A 19,325-nucleotide genomic window follows, 5' to 3' on the forward strand; every position below is an offset into this window, starting at 1 on the left:
GAAGAGATGGTATTCAATCGTGTCTTGATACCTGGGTAAGCATTACCCGATCAAACCATCGTCAGACCGGAAATTGACTGACTTTACCCACATATACAGAGATACCACGTACAATTTTATTGTCTCATGATCTTCAATGCCTTTTCAAACAACTCTTTTGAAAGATACATGGAGATTAAAACATTTTGATACCTTTTTATAAAATAATAAGCTGTACAGAACATTGTTAGAATAGTTTTCTCAATGAGCATTGTATATTTTTTAACCAGAGGGAAGTTAAATTTGAAAATATCTATATTGTTTCCCAGACAATTCTTACTGCCATAACTTTCTAGTGAAACCTAAATTCCTTGAGGGTAAAGCCCAGTGCTATTTACTTCTCTGTAAATAGCACTTGCTAAGTGTTCATTAAATTGATTAAAATATTTTTTAAAAAAGACTCACACCTTAAAAGTGTTACATTAAAAAGGGTAAAAATGTCACCCCCAGAAACCTTAAACTACTTACATATCCCAGAACACACCATGCACTTGTACAATGCTTCGTTTGTACCCATGCTATTCTCCTTCCTGCAATGTCCTTCAATCTGCCCTTCCATCCCCAACTCCTGAAAATGTCTCCTCCAAGGCCTAGCCTAATGTGGCCTTTTCTTTGAGCACTTCCTGACTTGTCCAGGAAAAAAAGAATCCTTTCTTCCTCTCCAAGTACTTTGTACATACTCCTACTATAGGACTGTCACTATAGAAAAATGATGCTTGCATATAACTGTGATCGTGTGTGTGTGTGTGTGTGAGAGAGAGAGACAGAGAGAGAGATAGAGGTCTACCAACAAGTCAATGCCTTGAGGGTAGGGCATAGGTCTTTCTTTTCTTTAAGCCCAGAACACAGGACAGAGTCTTATATAATACGTGTGCCAAATAAGTATTTATTGAATTAAACTAAATAAACGGAAAACAAAAATAGATTCAGTACAACCTCAATCCAAATCCCAGCAAGTTATTTGATCGATATCAACCATACGATACTCAAGTTTATATGGAGAGGCAAAAGACCCAGAAGAACCAACACAATATTGATGAGAAAAACAAAGTTGGAGGAAAGACACTATGCAACTTACTATAAAACTACAGTAGCCAAGACATGTATTGGTTAAAGAACACCCAAACAGATTAATGGAACAGCGGAGAGAGACCAGAAATAGACCTCCATAATTACAATCAAATGATCTTTGACAAAGGAGCAAAGACAATACAATGGAGCTAAGGCAGTCTCTTCAACAAACGCTGGTACAACTGGACATCCACGTGCAAAAAAAAAAAAAAAGAATCTAGACAGAGACCACTCTTCAAAAGATAATGTCAAGAGATTGAGAAGACAAGCAACAGACTGGGAGAAAATAGTTGCTGATGACACATCTGACAAAGGACTGTTATCCAAAATAAGCAACTCTTAAAACTCAACAATAAGAAAACAAACAATTAAAAATGGGCCAAGGACCTTCCAGAGAAGATAGACAAGTGGCAAAGATGCTCAGCATGTCAACCAAAAAATGCAAAATTAAAACAAGATACCATTACGTACCTTAGAATGGCCAAAATCTGAAACACTGACAACACCAAATGCTGACAAGGGTGTGGAGCAACAGGAATTCCCATGCATTGCTAGTAGGAATGCACAATGGTACAGTCACTTTGGAAGACAGTTTGGCGGTTTCTTACAAAACTAAGCATACTCTTGCTATATGATCCAACAATCACATTCCTTAGTATTTACCCAAAGGTGCTGAAAATTTTATGTCCACATAAAAAACCTGCACCCAGATTTTTATAGCAGCTTTATTCATAATTGCCAAAACTCAGAAACAAGCAAGATGCCTTTCAGTAGGTGAATGGATAAACTGTGGTACATCCAGACAATAAATTATTACTCAGCACTAAAAATAAATGAACTATCAAGCTATGAAAAGACACAGAGGAAACTTAAATGAATATTACTAAGTGAAAGAAGCCAATCTGAAGAGCCTACATACTGTATGATTCCAACTATAAGACATTCTGGAAAAGGCAAAACTTATGGAGACAGTAAAAAGATCAGTGGTTGCCACTGAGGAGGAGGGAGAGGGATGAAGAGGCAGAGCACAGAAGATTCTTAGGGCAATAAAAATATTCTGTATGATACTATAGTGATGGACATATGTCGCTGTACATTCGTCCAAACCTATAAAATGTTCAACACCAACAGTGAACCCTAATGTAAATTCCAGTTGACTCCTGAACAACACGGATTTGAACTGCGAGGGTCAACTTATACGTAGATTTTTTCAATAGATACATACTTCAGTACTACATGACCTGCACTTTGTTAGATCCTGGAATGCAGAACCACAGGTATGGAGGGCCAACTGTAAAGTTATACAAGGATTTTTGACCCCACAGGGGGCCAGTGCCCCTAACCCACATGTTTTTCAAGGGTCAACTGTATAGACTTTGGGTGATTATGATAGTGATTATGATAGTCGGTGTAGGTTTATCAATTGTAACAAATGTACCACTGTGGTGGAGGATGCTGATAATGGGCAAGGCTATGCCTGTGTTGGGGCAGGAGGTATATGGGAAATCTCTTTACCTTCTTCTCAATTTTGTTGTGAACCTAAAACTGCTCAAAAAAATAATCCTTTTATTTAAAAAAAGAAAGAAAGAAAATTAAGAAAATAAAGGGTTATCACTACGACCATGTATCTCACATAATATTGGACTTCCTGAATTCAGAATAAATGGCTAAGTGTCAGAATTAGACCAAAGTCATCTGCACATGAACTAAAACATCTGAAACCAAGGAAAACAGAGAGACAAAGAACAGCCTCCTATGAAGTCCTTTGTCTTGATAAGAAGTCTACTTCAGGTTCAAGCATTAAGTTTAAGAGTCCTTGAAGGCTTGTGAGCTGTGTTCTCAACAACTGCTAGTTTACTAATAACTTGGGATGCTGCCAAACATTATAGGAACTGAGTGAAAGGGAAGATAAACATAAAATAAATGCACATATACAAAATGTAAATTAATTATATATTTTTCCTTTTATAAAATGAATGCAAGATATGGCCAAAGATGACCCATACAATACTCAGCCCAGACGTGAAACCACTCTAAAGGGATGAAAAATGTATATCTTATAATGATACGTACATCCCATTCTGGAATCAATAGGACATTGGAGCATTTAAAATGAAGAGTGTTCAGTACTGGCCAGAAGGTTCTCAGCAAAAGTTTTACACAGACCAATGTACATGCAAATAAGACAGCGCCCCTGTTAGTTACAAAACAGATAAACAGAGGGCTTTTCCTGCAGGAGGAGGGAGAAATTGATTATCAATTACCATTCAAGTTATAGAGGAATTAAAGTCAAGTATGGCCAACACACACTACAACCGTAACCAAGGCTCCCCACCACACAAAAGATAAACAGTAATGCAGGGCATCCTCTGAGGAACAACAGGAAAAATTTTGAAGCTACCAACCTCCTAACACTCTATACCCAAGTCCAAAATTATGGTCCTGACTCCCCTCCCTCTCACAACCTAGCTGGGGAGAGACACCAACAGACAAGTATCTTTAGTAATGGTTATGTCAGAGCAAACAGGTACAACTGTGGCAGCATATGGAAATACTGAAGGGGAAGGAAGGAAAGAGGTCAGGTAAGGCGTGCAGGAGAATGTTACCTCTCACCTAAGTCCTGAAAATTGGTCAGAATTAACCCACAGGAAAAAAAAAAAACTGGGACGGAAAAAGCTGGAAAGGGTGTACTAGTATTCAAGAAGAAGAACTTCTTTGGGAGTCAGCAGATCTAAGTCGTTTTCACAACCATACCAATATGCAAAATACCTGGAAGATGGTAAGAACTAAGAAACAGTTATTATTTTTTTGTTTTTTGTTTTAATTAAAAACTAAGTAATAGTTATTATTAATGTTATTATTTACATATCCTAGCACAGAAAACATTCAGGCACTGTGCAAGGTATAGATAAACGATAGCAATAAAACAACTACTGTTTACTTAGTCTTTCCCATGTACTGAAGTGCTAGGAATAGCAGAATAAATAAGACAAGTCCTTGTCCTCAAGAAGCAGAGACTACTGTCAGAGACTACTGATAAGTAAACAAGGTTAGAGACACTGACACCCAGTGTCCTGATTCCTTCACAATTAATGAGAGGAACGCAGGACTTAAACCCACATCTATCTGACTTAAAATTCTGAGAACCTCATTAAGAAGACAGGGTGCAAGAACGAGGAAGCAGGAGATAAGAGGTAAGAAAAGGAGAGACAACTGTTCTCAAACCAAACTCCCTAATGCTCAGCATTAACGCAGAGCCCCAAGACCCAGCCGTTTCGGAGGGCGGAAGAACTTCTCATCAAACTGGATCTGCAAGTGCGCGATTTGGCAATGTGATTATAATCTTTACTTGCCTTCCTCCAACCCCTTGTCTTACCCATCCCAACCCTGTCGAGGAACCCAGCGACCCCCACCCGTCGTTAGAGAACCAAGAGAGCACCTTGGTGGGCGGGAATGGCCGCTCTCCGGATACCGAGCCCGGGGCGTTCGCCTCCCGCGAGTATCGGTGCGCGGCCGCCGAGCTGCCATGGGCCCCGGGCCGCTGGGGAGTGCCACAACCGCACGAGCCCGCGAGGGACGCCGCGCCCGCCTCGGCCCCGGCCTCTTCGCCCCCCGCCGCCCGGCCCAGCAGCAAGAGCAGAGGCAAAGAGAGAACGAGACCGAGCCCGGCGCCTCGTCCTCGAGCCGGCCCTAGCGCGGGCGCAGCCATGTTGTCCCACGAGCCATGTGACCCTTTGGGTCACGTGGCCCCGCCCTCCTTAAAGGGGCCAAGCCCTAGGCTGACTTCAGTGTCCCTAAGAGTTGCCCTCTTTCCACCTCTCTCCAAGTACCTCTCCTTTAGAGCCTTCCTCCTTGGCTCTCCTGACGTGAAAACAACAAAACCCAAAAAGTCTCGGCCTTCCGCAGCCTGTGCGCCCATTATTTTTAGGTTGAAAAAATTATAATCGAGTTTATTGAGCATTTGTTATGTGCCAGGCAATACACTAGGTGAGCACTTTATTTTTTGAAATCCCATTTAATCCTCACGAGGACCCTGAATGTTGAGTGCACAGATTCAGTGATCTGCTCAAGGTCACAAGGCAAATAAATGTCAAAAGATGAGACTTAAACCCAGCCACACTGCGTCTCTAACACATACCTTCAGACCCTGAGTTTTAAACCATTATGCTGTAATGCAGGCAATTCAATAAGCTTCCCTTAACAGGAAAATGGAAGATGAACGTGTTGAAGGACACCTCACCAAAGAATACAGTTAGAGAAATCCCTACTGTGGCTCTCAAAGCGACGTCCCAGACCAGCAGCATCAGCATCACCCGGGAGCTTGTTAGAAATTCAATACTCAGTCAGAACGTCTGGGGACAGGACACGTCAATCTGTGCGTTTAACAAGTTCTCCAGATGATTCTAAAGCATACTGACGCACACTAAAGTTTGAGAACCACTGTTTTATAAGACCCAATTTCTTCAGGGGGGAAAAAAAAGGCAAAACAAAAACCAGAAAGAGGGGGGACCTATGGATTAAATATGACATCTCACACAATTGTAGTATATATGAATCTTATCTAAAAACTTATTCAAACCTACTGATTTCAAATTTTTTAGGATAATCAGAAAAATATGGCCACTAAATCAAGTTATGATGTTTGATAAAATTAAGAATTACTGTCAATTTTGTTTTTAGTTTTTTAAGAGTGATAATGGTATTTGTGGGTATGTTTTTTAAAAGAATCTCTTCCTTTGAGATATATGTATTGAAATAGATGATAGATAGATAGATAGATAGATAGATAGATAGATAGATAGATAGATAGAAAGAAAGACATGCTGTTGCCAAGGAGTTGCTTCTCAAAATACGGTGAATGGGGGGGATGGCTAGAGATGAAACACAATTGGCCATGAGTTGGTCATTGTTAAAGCTGGTTTATGGATTTTTGAGTGGTTATTGTCCTATTCTTTCTAGTTTATGTTTGAATTTTTTTAATATAAAGGAAAGTCCGTGGTGATCATTTTGCTATACATACAAATACGGAATCATTCTGTTGTACACCTGAAACTAATGTAGTATGTCAACTATATCTCAAATGAAAAAAAAAAATCAGGTGAAAAAAATTTTAAGTCCTTCCATACTTGCTATTTTACAGTTTGCCAAGAGCTTTCACACATTTTCTCATTTGACATCACAACCCCTTGGCAAGAAATCTACTATTACTATACCCATTTTACAACTGATGAGGCTAAAAGATCAATGCTTTAACCAAGGTTTTACATATTAACTGTGCACAAATATAGATTCCAGGTCAGAGATAATCTTTGCCAGTCTCCTTGCAAGTGTTCAATCTCAGCACAAGCCTGCTGCCCTACCGAGCCCTGAATTCCTTTGATTGATGGTCCTGCTACACTATTAGGAGATAAGCTTCATGAAGGCAAGGATCCTGCCTATTTGTTCACCATTGTATCTGCAAAATTAGGCCAAGACCTGGCACTTAATAAACACTTAGTGAATATTTATTGAGTTAATGGAAAAATGAATGGCAGTAATCGTGACCTCTTTCCCTTAAGGAGAAGCAAATTGTTGAGAAAATAATACAGATTTTAGACTCAGAAAGAGCTGTGTTTAAAGCCGGCCACTTACAAGAAGCATTCACCTTTCTAAGCCACTATTTCTTCATGTGTGAAATGGGGATAATAATAGCACCTTCTTACAGATTTTATGAAGTTTAAGTGAGATAGAGTTGTAAAAGTCTTAGCATTTCACAATACCTCAAAAAAAGTTTGCTATTATTAGCCATCATTATCAAAGATGGAAACTTTGTTGATTCTCCAGGAAGTATCAACCTTCTCTCTCAATTCATTAAATAATTTCTTATTGGTCACTAATCACTGAGTAAGTGGGAAAAAATGATGAGAAATCCACAGGTGAGAAGGCCATGCTAGGAATCAGAGTTAAAAGTACAGCTCAGCAATCAACTCTACACCAGTTAGGGCAATTTATCTAGACTTTCCCTCACGCTCTGACTCCCACTTAAGTTCCTTCTGCTGGTCTTCTTGTCCCTTCCATCTAATGAAGCTAGATGAAAGACCTCAGACCTGACAATGACTTCTGTGGTCACTAAACAGCAAGACCAGTGTGACTGCAGTAGAATGAACAAGGGAGGGGGGAAAAACAAAGGAGGTCAGAAAGTAACAGGGGGCCAGATTATGTAGGATCTAGTAAGCTTTTACTCTAACTGAAAGGCAGTGTCATTACACAGTTTTGAGAAGACATCTCACACTTTTCCTGCTAATCAGGGTCAATTTCCCTGCCAAGTTATAGACTCCTTGTCTTGCCTGCTGGTCCCTGAACACAAGGAGTCCAAAGTGCCCTGATAGCAGTCATGGCTTGTAATTCAATGGGATCTTTCCTGTGCACAGAAAGAGTGTACTCCTTTGAGGACCAGGACGAGGCGAGCCTCTGTTGAATTGCTGAGTGATGCTGATGCCCCTCTGCCCCGTGCATGCCTGACAGCCTTGGCACCTAGCATCTCATGAGGGCGCTCCCAGGGAATACAGTCCTCAGTGGGTCTTCTGGCCTCTCAGAATAAATCCAAACAGCATTTTTACTTCCCTGAGCTATCAAGTCCTTTCTTCTATCTGCCTCAGCAACCCATGCATTTCACCTTCATTTAGAGTAAGCCACTGCTTTCTCCCGGCTTCTAGATCCACTCTAGCAGTGAGTCTGCCTCTTTCCCTGGGGTCCTTGCCAAGGTATGAAATCCCAAGTCCTAATTGAGAACTTCCAAGTCAGTACATTCTTGCCCATCCATTCTTGTGTTTGGGGCCCTTAATCAAATACCCACACAGTTCAGGCCCAAGGTTACTCCCCTGGCTTTGGTTCATATGTGCTAGTTAATTCCTTTGTAAAACAGCTTTATTGAGATATAATTCACACACCATACGATTTACCCTTTTAAAGTATATAATTCAATGATTTTTCATATACTCACATTATTATACAACCATCACCACAATCTAATTTTGGAACATTTTTATCATCCCCCCCCAAAGAAATTCCAAACCTCATTAACAGTCACTCTTCATTCCCTCATCCCCCCAACCCTGCCCCAGGTAACATCCACTCGACTTTCTGTCTCCATAGACTTGCCTATTCTGGACATTTCTTGTAAATGAAATCATAAAATATATGGCTTTTTGTGTCTGCTTCTTTCACTTGGAATATTTCTGAGATTCATCCATGTTGTAGCACAAATCAGCACGTCTTTCCTTTTTGTGGCCAAAATACCAAATTTAATTCATCCGTTCATCAGTTGATGGACATTTGGATTGTTTCCACTTTTTAGCTATTATGAATAATGCAGCTATGAACAGCGTACGAACAGTTGTCTACAAGTTTTGTGTGGACATATGTTTCATTTCTCTTGGGTATAAACTAGGGGTGGGGTTGTTTAGTTATATGGTAACTCTGTGTCTAACCTCTTGCAGGAGCTGCCAAACTGTTTTCCAAAGCGCCTGTACCAGTTTACATTCCCATCAACAATGCCTGAGGGGTTCTACTTTCTCCATCATGCTAGTTAATTCTTGCATTTCCTTTAGAGTAAAATCTCTTTTCTCCTTTCTGAGGCCCAGCATTTCCTCAGTTTGGTTATACTGGGATTTAACTCTCCTTATAGCCTGGCAGGCACAGAGGAGGTGGGGGCACTGCCTGCGGTGAGGGGGACCTTCAGCGTCTTCCCACGTGGAGGAACTGCTAGTTCTCCAAACTCAATACTAGTTCTCTGCAGGCTCTGGGGCTCAGAGAAGTCTGCAGAGCCACATTTCTCAGGGGTCTCCACCTACATGTTCCTGCCCCATGTTTTGAGTCCCAGGTTTTTCCAGTCTGATCCCTGACTTTAGCATAGGAAGCCTGCCGTGGCTGAGCATCCAAACATCTCTGGAGCTCTGGATTCTAACAATCAGATCATTAGCCTGACACTCAGCTCGACCTGCTCTTAAACAGCTACCAAAGAGCCCCTTTGGCTCTCACATGTACTTTTTAACTGTTTTTTTTAGCTGCCCTTGTTTCTCTTTGTCTCTCTGTAGGGTGTCAATGCCACTTGGTAATAACCAGCCCATCCCATTATTCTTGGATCCATTGTTCCTCTACATCTTTCAAATTCCCAAAGTCAGCACACTGGTGTAGACGTTCCTTTCCACATGGACATTTTCCCAGGTCAGCACCAGTAAAAATTTTAACAGTTGGGCTGCTACCTTGTGCCAGGGGCTGTCCGTACCCCACATACCACTCAAGATGCGGGTCCTCTGAGGAGGAAGAACAGAGCTGGAGGAATCATGTTTGCTGACTTCAGACTGTACTACAAAGCTACAGGATTCAAAACAGTATGGTACTGGCACAAAAACAGACACATAGATCAATGGAAAAGGATAGAAAGGATAGAAAGCCCGGAAATAAATCCACACACGTATGCTCAATTAATCTACAATAAAGGAGGCAAGAATATACAATGAGAAAATACAGTCTCTTCAATAAGGAGTGCTGGGAAAACTGGACAGCTACATGTAAAAGAACGAAAATAGAACATTCTCTAATACCATATACAAAAATAAACTCAAAATGGATTAAGACCTAAATGTAAGACTGGAAATCATAAAACCCCTAGAAGAAAACATAGGCAGAACACTCTTTGATATAAATCGCAGCAGTATTTTTTGGGGGGAATCTGTCTTCTAAAGCAAAGGAAGTAAAAGCAAAAATAAACAAATGGGACCTAATTAGGCTTGAAAGTATTTGCACAGCAAAGGAAACCATCAACAAGAGACAACCTACTGAATGGGAGAAAATATCTTCTAATGATATGACCAATAAGGGGTTAATATCCAAAATATATAAACAGCTCAAACAACTCAACAACAAAAAAAGCCCCGATTAAAAAATGGGCAGAAGACCTGAACAGACACTTTTCCAGAGAAGACATGCAGATAGCCAACAGGCACATGAAAAGATTCTCAACATCATTAGTCATCAGAGAAATGCAAATTAAAACCACAAAAAGATATCACCACACACCTGTCAGAATGGCTATCATCAAAAAGAACACAGGCTTCCCTGGTGGTGCAGTGGTTGAGAATCTGCCTGCCAGTGCAGGGGACACAGGTTCGAGCCCTGGTCTGGGAGGATCCCACATGCCGCGGAGCAACTGGGCCCGTGAGCCACAACTACTGAGCCTGCGCGTCTGGAGCCTGTGCTCCGCAACAAGAGAGGCTGCGATAGTGCGAGGCCTGCACACCGCGATGAAGAGTGGCCCCCGCTCGCAGCAACTAGAGAAAGCCCTCACACAGTAATGAAGACCCAACACAGCCAAAAATAAATAAATAAATAAATAAATTTATTTTAAAAAAAAAAAATTCATGGACCTTTAAAAAAAAAGAACACAAATAGGAATGTTGGTGAGGATATGGAGAAAAGGCCACCCTCATACACAGTTGGTGGGAATGTGAATTGGTGCAGCCATTGTGGAAAATAGTATGGAGGGTTCTCAAAAAACTAAAAATAGAATTACGGTATTACCCAGCAATTCCACTCCTGGGTATACATCTGGAAAAAAAATGAAAATACTAATTCAGAAAGATACATGCACCCCAATGTTCATAGCAGCATTATTTACAGCAGCTGAGATATGGAAGCAACCTAAGTGTTCATCAATAGTGGATAAAGGAGATATATATATACACACATACATATGTATATATGCACACACATATGTAATGGAATACTACTCAGCCATAAAAAAGAATGAAATTTTGCCATTTGCAACAACATGGGTGTACTTCGGGGGTATTATGCTAAGTGAAATAAGTCAGAGACAAATACTATATGATATCACTTATATGTGGAATCTAAAAGCTAAAACAAACTAGTGAATATAACTAAAAGGAAACAGACTCACAGATATAGAGAACAAAGTAGTGGTTACCAGTGGTGAGAGGGAAGGAGGAGGGGCAAACTACCATGTATAAAATAAAGAAGATACAAGGATATATTGTACAACACAGGGAAAACAGCCACTATTTTATAATAACTATAAATGGAGTATAACCTTTAAAAATTGTGAATCACTATGTTGTACACCTGTAACTTATATAATATTGTACATCAACTCTATCTCATTAAAAAAAGATGGGCATCCTCATTGCCAGCCAGGCAGTGGATGACTCAGTCCTCAAATCCCATCTTATCACCTGCTTTCTCAGACCACTTCCAGTACCAACTCTGTCAGTGTAGTTCATGTCAGAAACAGATGCCTCCAAAACCAGAAATATAGATCAATGGAAGAGGATAGAAAGCCCAGAGATAAACCCACGCACCTATGGTCACCCAATCTATGACAAAGGAGGCAAGAATATACAATGGGGAAAAGACAGTCTCTTCAATAAGTGGTGCTGGGAAAACTGGACAGCTACGTGTAAAAGAATGAAATTAGAAACTCTCCCTAACAGCATACACAAAAATAAACTCAAAATGGATTAAAGACCTAAATGTAAAGCCGGACACTATAAAACTCTTAGAGGAAAACATAGGCAGAACACTCTCGGACATAAATCACAGCAAGATCTTTTTTGACCCACCTCCTAGAGTAATGAAAATAAAAGCAAAAATAAACAAATGGGACCTAATGAAACTTCAAAGCTTTTGCACAGCAAAGGAAACCATAAACAAGACGAAAAGACAACCCTCAGAAAGGGAAAAAATATTTGCAAATGAAGCAACTGACAAGGGATTAATCTCCAAAATATACAAACAGCTCATGCAGCTCAATATCAGCAAAACAAACAATCCAACCAAATTATTACAGAATTATTAGAGAAATGCAAATCAAAACTACAATGAGGTATCGCCTCACACCGGTCAGAATGACCATCATCAAAAAAATCCACAAACAATAAATGCTGGAGAGGGTGTGGAGAAAAAAATGGAACCCTCTTACACTGCTGGTGGGAATGTAAATTAATACGGCCACTATGGAGAACAGTATGGAGGTTCCCTAAAAAACTAAAAATAGAGCTACCATATGAACCAGCAATCCCACTCCTAGGCATATACCTGGAGAAAACCATAATTCAAAAGATACGTGTGCCCCAATATTCACTGCAGCACTATTTACAATAGCCAGGATCTGGAAGCAACCTAAATGTCCCTCAACGGAAGAATGGATACAGAAGTTGTGGTACATATATGCAATGGAATATTACTCAGCCATAAAAAGGAACGAAATTGTGCCATTTGCAGAGACGTGGATAGAGCTAGAGACTGTCATACAGAGTGAAGTAAGTCAGAAAGAGAAAAACAAATATTGCATAATATCGTTTATATGTGGAATCTAGAAAAACAATACAGATGATCTTATTTGCAAAGCAGAAATAGAGACACAGATGTAGAGAACAGACGTATGAATATCAGGTGGGGAAAGGGGGGTGGGATGAATTGGGAGATTGATTTGACATATATACACTACTATGTATAAAATAGATAACTAATGAGAATCTACTGTATAGCACAGGGAACACTATTCGTTGCTCTGTGGTGACCTAAATGGAAAGGAAATCCAAAAAAGAGGGGATATATGTATACGTATAGCTGATTCACTTTTCTGTACAGCAGAAACTAACACAACATTGTAAAACAACTATAGTCCAATAAAAATTAATTTAAAAAGAAACAGATGCCAAGATGTAATCAGAAATGCAAGAGATTTATTGTTGGTAACACCTGTGAAAACTAAAGGGACAAGGGAATACAAAGGAATGGGCATTGAAAGCCTCCAGACCGTAATACAGATTTGAAACCTGTGAAAGGAAGGAGGCAGGAAGGTGCAATTAGCAGGAAAAGCCTCTCTGTCTAGTGCATGTGATGGTTAACTTTCTGTGTCAACTTGACCGGGCCACGAAATGCCCAGATATCTGGTCAAACATTATTTTTGGGTGTGTCTGTGAGGGTGTTTCTGGAGGAGATTAGCACTTGAATTGGTGGACTGATTAAAGCAGAAAGCCCTCTCCAGGGTGGGTGAGCATCAATGTTATTAGGATTTAGAAGAGAAGCTAGGACGGTGATTGTTTATGTTATTCCTTCCTCTCTCTTCCCAAAGGCCCAGAAAGCATCTTTTACTTGCTCTGAACTTCTTTTGGTGCACTCTAGCTTCTTCCCATCTTTCTCTCCAATCACCACTGTTCAGGAACATCGGGAATATGAATGGATGGTAAGTTTGGAGAAGGAAAATGGTAAGCTATACTGGAATTGTCACGGAGCTTGCCATGCCTCCCTCCAGCATTGCTAAGAGAAAAATGTCCCTCCCAGCACAGGTACAAAGGAGTACAGCTAGCGTCTTGGTTTACAAGAGCCGGCATTTATAAACTGTCTGAATCAGCAGCATCAGTAGCATTGGGGAACTTGCTAGAAATGCAAATTCTTGGGCCCCACCCCAAGACCTCCTGAGTCTGCGGGTGGGCCCACCAAGCATTGCTTTAAGTGGTTCTGACGCACGAGGCGGTTTGGCCTGAACTTCCAGTTGCAGCTGATTGGACCAGGGATGGCAATGTGACTCAAGTACAGCTAAACCATAGGCTTCTGTGGGGCTGCGGTGGGCAGTGGGGAAAGAAACAGGAGCTGGGGAAACCAGGTTTCCTCTCTGTGACAGTTGAACGGGAAACAGTGATACCCCGAGTGTCAGCAGCCGTCAAAGCTGGACGAGGGCTGTGCCACAGTGGTGAGGCCACGAAGTGTCCCGAGCAGGCTGGTGTCTGTGGCCTCAACACTAGTGCACAACATCATTCGGCTCTGAAGGTGGGAGAGAAGCAAGATGAAACTATTTGAACAAGAGAAAAAGAAAAAAGCAAACAAAATGAAAATTTCTCTCGAGTAAAAATTTTTCTCATTGACTGCAGCACAAACTAGCAAAACTAAAAAGCCTCAGTTAGGGAATTCCCTGGCGGTCCAGTGGTTAGGACTTGGTGCTTCCACTGCCGAGGCCAGGTTCAATCCCTGGTCAGGAAGCTAAGAACCCTGCAAGCTGTTCCGCGTGGCCACAAAAAAAAAAAAAAAAAAAAAAAAATTAAAAAGCCTCAGTTAGCAGACTTTCCAAACCACTGATTTCACCACACAATGATGCTAAAGAATGCCTAATGAAAGAACCCCATGGCAAAATGTTTCTGCCTCTTTGGACTTCTCATTTTTACTCTCTAAATATTCAGAGGAATGTGTCCTATTTTTAAAAAATACTCTGGAATGCTCATTTTAGATATTACATAAGTTGATAATTATAATAATCATAAGAACTAATCATTCTTGAGCTATTCCTAGGTACCAAGCAACGTTCTAAGTATTTCATGTTTTAAATTATTTAATGTCAGTTCCACAAGGGCAAGAATCTTCATCTGTTTTCTTCTCTGGTGTATCTTCGGTGCCTGAAATTGTGTTCAGCACCTAGTGGATATGCAATAAATACTTGTTGGATGAATTAAAGTGGATCGTCACATAACCACTGGATGGAGGTGCTGTTATATCCATCTGGCTGACCCTCCTGGCTGTAAAGATGGAAAGTCAAATGAAATGATGGAGAAGAATGATTCCCAACTTTTTCAAGAAGATCTCAATTGGAAAAGTGAATAAATAAATATATATATATATATATATATATATATATAGTATAAACATACATTTATATTTCAGATGCTCCTACAATAGAAGTTTTACTTTTAGTATCCAATTATTTGGAAAATGAAACGTCAAGATGCTGCTTTGAAGGCAGTACATTAGCAAAGGAAACTGCGTATTAAATCACATCAGTTCCTGTACATATTTGAAAGGTTTAGAAATATATTACCTTTTTGGGCTTCAGGCAATGCTTAACATTTGAATGAACTCCCAATACTTGTAATCACTGGTTCCCCAGGGGTCTGTGACCCAAAGATTGGAGATCACTGAGGAAGTAATGTCTCTCTGGGAAGATGTGCCTCACGTAATAGAGAGGTCCTGGCATCAGACTCAAAGATTAGCTTTGGGTCCCAGCATTTATTTAGGAAACTTTAGGTTTAGTAATTAAGCTTCTACGCGCCTGAGTCTCCTACCTTGCCTACTTCATAATCATATTTTATTGAGACCAAATATATAGGTATAAGAAAGGAAATAAACACTAGCTGGTTTTACTATGCTATCACTTTGATTCTGCAACACATTTCCATATCTCATTGTATTGTTTCTGAATTCTGGTTGTATCTTGTGAGCTAGGGATACATATAATATGGTAGTGCTTCCTTTTCCCTCAAAAAAATTTTTTTTCAAAGCAGGGTATATATTTCAGTAAATGGTCTTGGAATCAAGGAAACATGGCTTTGTATAGTCCTCTAAATGACATATAATATATGAATTCATTTTCTCTTCTTGTTCCTATCTCTTGGAATTTGCAACTATAGTCTCCGAAAAAGAATGCTGTGCTCTGTGCGACAAAAGAAGACTCTGGTAGGCAGAATAATGGCTCCAGAGATGTCCACGTCCTAATTTCAGAATCTATAAATACGTTACCTTACGTGGCAAAAGGGATTTTGCAGATGTGATTAGGTTAAGGTCCTTGAGATGGGGAGATTGTCCTGCTCGATCTAATTACATAGGTGAGCAGGAGAACACCTCTTGGCTGTGGTCAGAGGGAGATGTGACTATTGAAGAATGGTCAGAGAGATGCAACGTTATTGATGTTGTAGATGGAGAAAGGGTCCACAAGCCAAGGAATGCGGGCAGCCTCTGGAAGATTGAAAAGGCGAGGAAACAGATTCTCTTCTAGGGTCCCCAGAAAGGAAGGAATGTACCTTGGTTTTGACTCAATGAGACCCATGTTGGTCTTCTGACTTATAGAACCATAAGATAATAAATCTGTGTTTGTTAAGTCATTAAGTTTCTGATCATTTTTTATGGCAGCAATAGGAAACTAACATAAATACATCTTCCAGTTCCAGCATTATCACTAGAGACAGGCTGGGATTCACAGCAGAAGGTCAGCAGATGTACAGAGCATCCTTTGGAGTGTCAGACGATGTGCTTTGGCTGGGGGCACAGCTGGACCATGGTGAGTCTGAGTACCAGAGGGGGGACTCTGCACCTCAACCTTCACACTCGCTGTTCTCCCTTCTCTCTAGGAAAGTATGAGAGTGGTCTTGCATGGGGTCAGGGAGGAATTGGAGGGTGATGATAACCACTTAGGGTTCAAGCACAGACAGAGCTTGTATGCTAGCTGTTCAGGGGAATTCAGAGAAAGGCCAACCACCCAACCCCTGGAGATCTGTGGGCCTTTGGAACCAGGGGAAGTCTCGGACCTCCCTGTGAGAGACAGGAAGCCACAGGTCCCAGCCAGTCCTTGGCCAGGCAAAGTTCCTGGAGTCATTTCCCAGAAGACTTCCCAGTTCCCTCCTTACAGGTGTGATGCCTTTGTGCCTATAAAGCATAGCATGCTGCAGCTGATTCTCTAACTTCAGCATCCATCAGAATCATTCAGAGAGCTGATTAAAACACAGATTGCTGGGCCCCACTCCCTGAATTTCTGATTCAGCAGATCTGGGACGCAGCATGAGAATTGGCATTTCTTGCTGCTGGTCTGAGGACCACAGTTTGAGAAGCATGGATATAATGAATAAGAGCTTAGGACTCAGACAGCCCTTGCTGCTTACAAGTTGAATGATCTTGGGCAACTTACTTAAATTTTGGAATTCATCTGTCAAATAGGGTTAATAAAATCCACGCTTTAGGACTGCGAAGAGGATTAAATAGAATGACTTATGTAAAGCACTTAACACATAGTAAGACCTCAATAAATGGTCTCTATTATAATGTGTTTATCATCATCATCATTATTATTAATGACAACTTACTAAGTGTAACATACAAGACACCACAGGCACATCCATAGATAAACCAATGAGAGACAGTAAATGTCATCTCACAAACTGTCTTCCTACAACTGTCAAAACTTTCTCAAAGTCTCCCACCCACAGATTATCATTTAACTTTGTAACTCAAGAGGACTCAGAGGAAAGAGTCTGAATAAAACGCTTCACCCACAAAACAGAATGGAGAGGAAGCAGAAGGTTTTAAAATATTTTGAGAAAATTTGTCTAACAATAGAAAGAGGAAGCTCATTTGGGTGTGATGCAATGGCTATAGAAATGAATAAAAGTAAACTGGGCCAGGAGCAAATTAATTTGAAAATAATTGCAGAAAAGAAAAAGGAACTGTGCCATGCTTGCTCCTCTGGGAAATCTGACAAAAAAAGTAAGGATTTTGGTTTTTTTCCCCTCCCATTTCTAGGATAATTGGTATTACTGTCATGTGAAAAAAAATAAGTCAGCCATGGAATGACTCCACTGTTGCTCCTCTTTCAGGAATTTTTTTCTCTGGGTCACAGCAACAGAAGAACAGGTTAGGTCATTGGGAACCCAGGACATTCTTGTGATTTCACCACGGAAAAGTGTCTCTTTCCTGTTGGAACTTGGCTATATTGATGGACCAGCCAAAAGCTCAGTGGAATAAAACCTAACTAAAACAAATGGTGGATTTAATTTACTATAATGTGTATAATAAAATTTACAGAAATAAACATTGATATAATAAAAAGTAAATAGCATTAGGATTTTAATCTTGACTTCTGTTTAAAAACTAAAAATAAAGAGCTGGTTAAGAGACTAGGTAGAAAAGTTTGCTACTTTAATTTAGTAGTTTCAGTCCCAAAGATCTGAGAGTCAGTGGACTTACCTCCTGCCTAGGGTCAGGAAGCCTGGTTTCTCAACCTCACATAGCCTCTGTGTGTCTCTATGAACTGGAAGAACCACTGAATCTTTAGATGTCTGTTCCTTCGTCAGCAAAAGAAAGGACTGAGTAAATAACTCCTTTATAAAATTTCCACTATTGGGAATTCCCTGGTGGGCCAGTGGTTAGGATTCCATGCTCTCACTGCTGAGGGCCCGGGTTCAATCCTTGGTTGGGGAACTAAGATCCCGCAAGCTGTGTGGCATGGCCCCCCCCAAAAAATTTCTGCTTTCAAGTATCCTTTTATACAAACTACTTTTCAACTAAAGGACTTCACTGTGTAAACAGCTTTGCATAACCAGCTATTTGACTAAATGCCTGTGCGTGCAAGGAGTAAAGTTGCATTAATAGTAATAATAATAATAATAAAGACTGTAGTGTTAACTAATAGTCTCTCATTTATTGAGTATTTACTACGTGCTGAGCACTTAGGTGCATTGTCTCATTTCATTCCTTTAACAAGGCAGTGAGGGAAGTTCTATAATGATACCAATTTGGCTGATCAGGTGATTGAGGCTCAGAGAGTTTAGGTAAATTACTTATCTGAAAAGGGACCAATATAGGTCTTGCCCAAAGTCATGGGGCTGGTAAGTGGAATGCTGGGATTGGAAAGTGGGACTTGGACTTCTGCAATGTGATGGCAGTACCTCTGTTATTTAGTACTCGGTTACACTGCCTCACACAGTGGTGGTGGCACACTGCATGGCTATGAATGGCTTGGAATTAGACAAGGAAATTACCAGGACTTCAGGCGGTTCTAGGTATTGGCCAACCTCAACTTTACTCCCAGCATCTCACCTTCTGGTGAGCATCTCCTCTGTGTTCCTCTCTGTTCCCTCACAGTTATTTCTGCTCTCTCATCACTCTGATTTGCACAGGGCTTGTCCAGCCCCTGTGACCTTGAAAATTTAGGCCTCACAGTCAGTTACTCTAGTCTCTCTGTTTCTTTATTTAAATCTAAAGAACATCAATTTCGGTAAAGTTGCCGGATACAAAATCAATATATAGAAATCTGTTGCATTTCTATACACTAACAATGAACTGTCCTAGAAATTAATAAAACAATCACATTTCCAATAGTATCAAAAAGAATAAAATAATGAGGAATAAATCCATCTAAGGAGGTAGAAGACCTGTACTTGGAGAACTATAAGACACTGATGAAGGACATTGAAGACAACACAAACAGAGGAAAGGTATATTAGGCTCATGTATTGGAAGAATTAACATTGTTAAAATGACCATACTCTCCAAGGCAATCTACAGTTTCAGTGTACTCTCTATCAAAATAAAGGAGAATAAAGCTGGAGGTATCATGCTCCCTCATTTCAAACTACACTGCAAAGCTACAGTAATCAAAACAGTTAGGTACTGAC

At 40.4% G+C, this 19,325-nt stretch overlaps 1 protein-coding gene across 4 annotated transcripts in view; it reads right to left on the reverse strand.

Moving 5' to 3' along the window:
- Positions 1-4,832, reverse strand: part of SUMF1 (sulfatase modifying factor 1) — a 113,544-nt gene extending 108,712 nt beyond the window's left edge. For all 4 annotated transcript variants that reach the window (XM_061195554.1, XM_061195553.1, XM_061195551.1 and 1 more), the window contains exon 1: positions 4,550-4,832. In XM_061195554.1, coding sequence (XP_061051537.1) covers positions 4,550-4,819 — 270 coding nt within the window. In that variant the 5' untranslated portion in view covers positions 4,820-4,832. The remainder of the gene's footprint in view (positions 1-4,549) is intronic.
- Positions 4,833-19,325: the final 14,493 nt, after the last annotated feature.

The sequence above is a fragment of the Eubalaena glacialis genome, chromosome 7, assembly GCF_028564815.1.
Source record: "Eubalaena glacialis isolate mEubGla1 chromosome 7, mEubGla1.1.hap2.+ XY, whole genome shotgun sequence".
NCBI classification, from domain to species: domain Eukaryota; kingdom Metazoa; phylum Chordata; class Mammalia; order Artiodactyla; family Balaenidae; genus Eubalaena; species Eubalaena glacialis.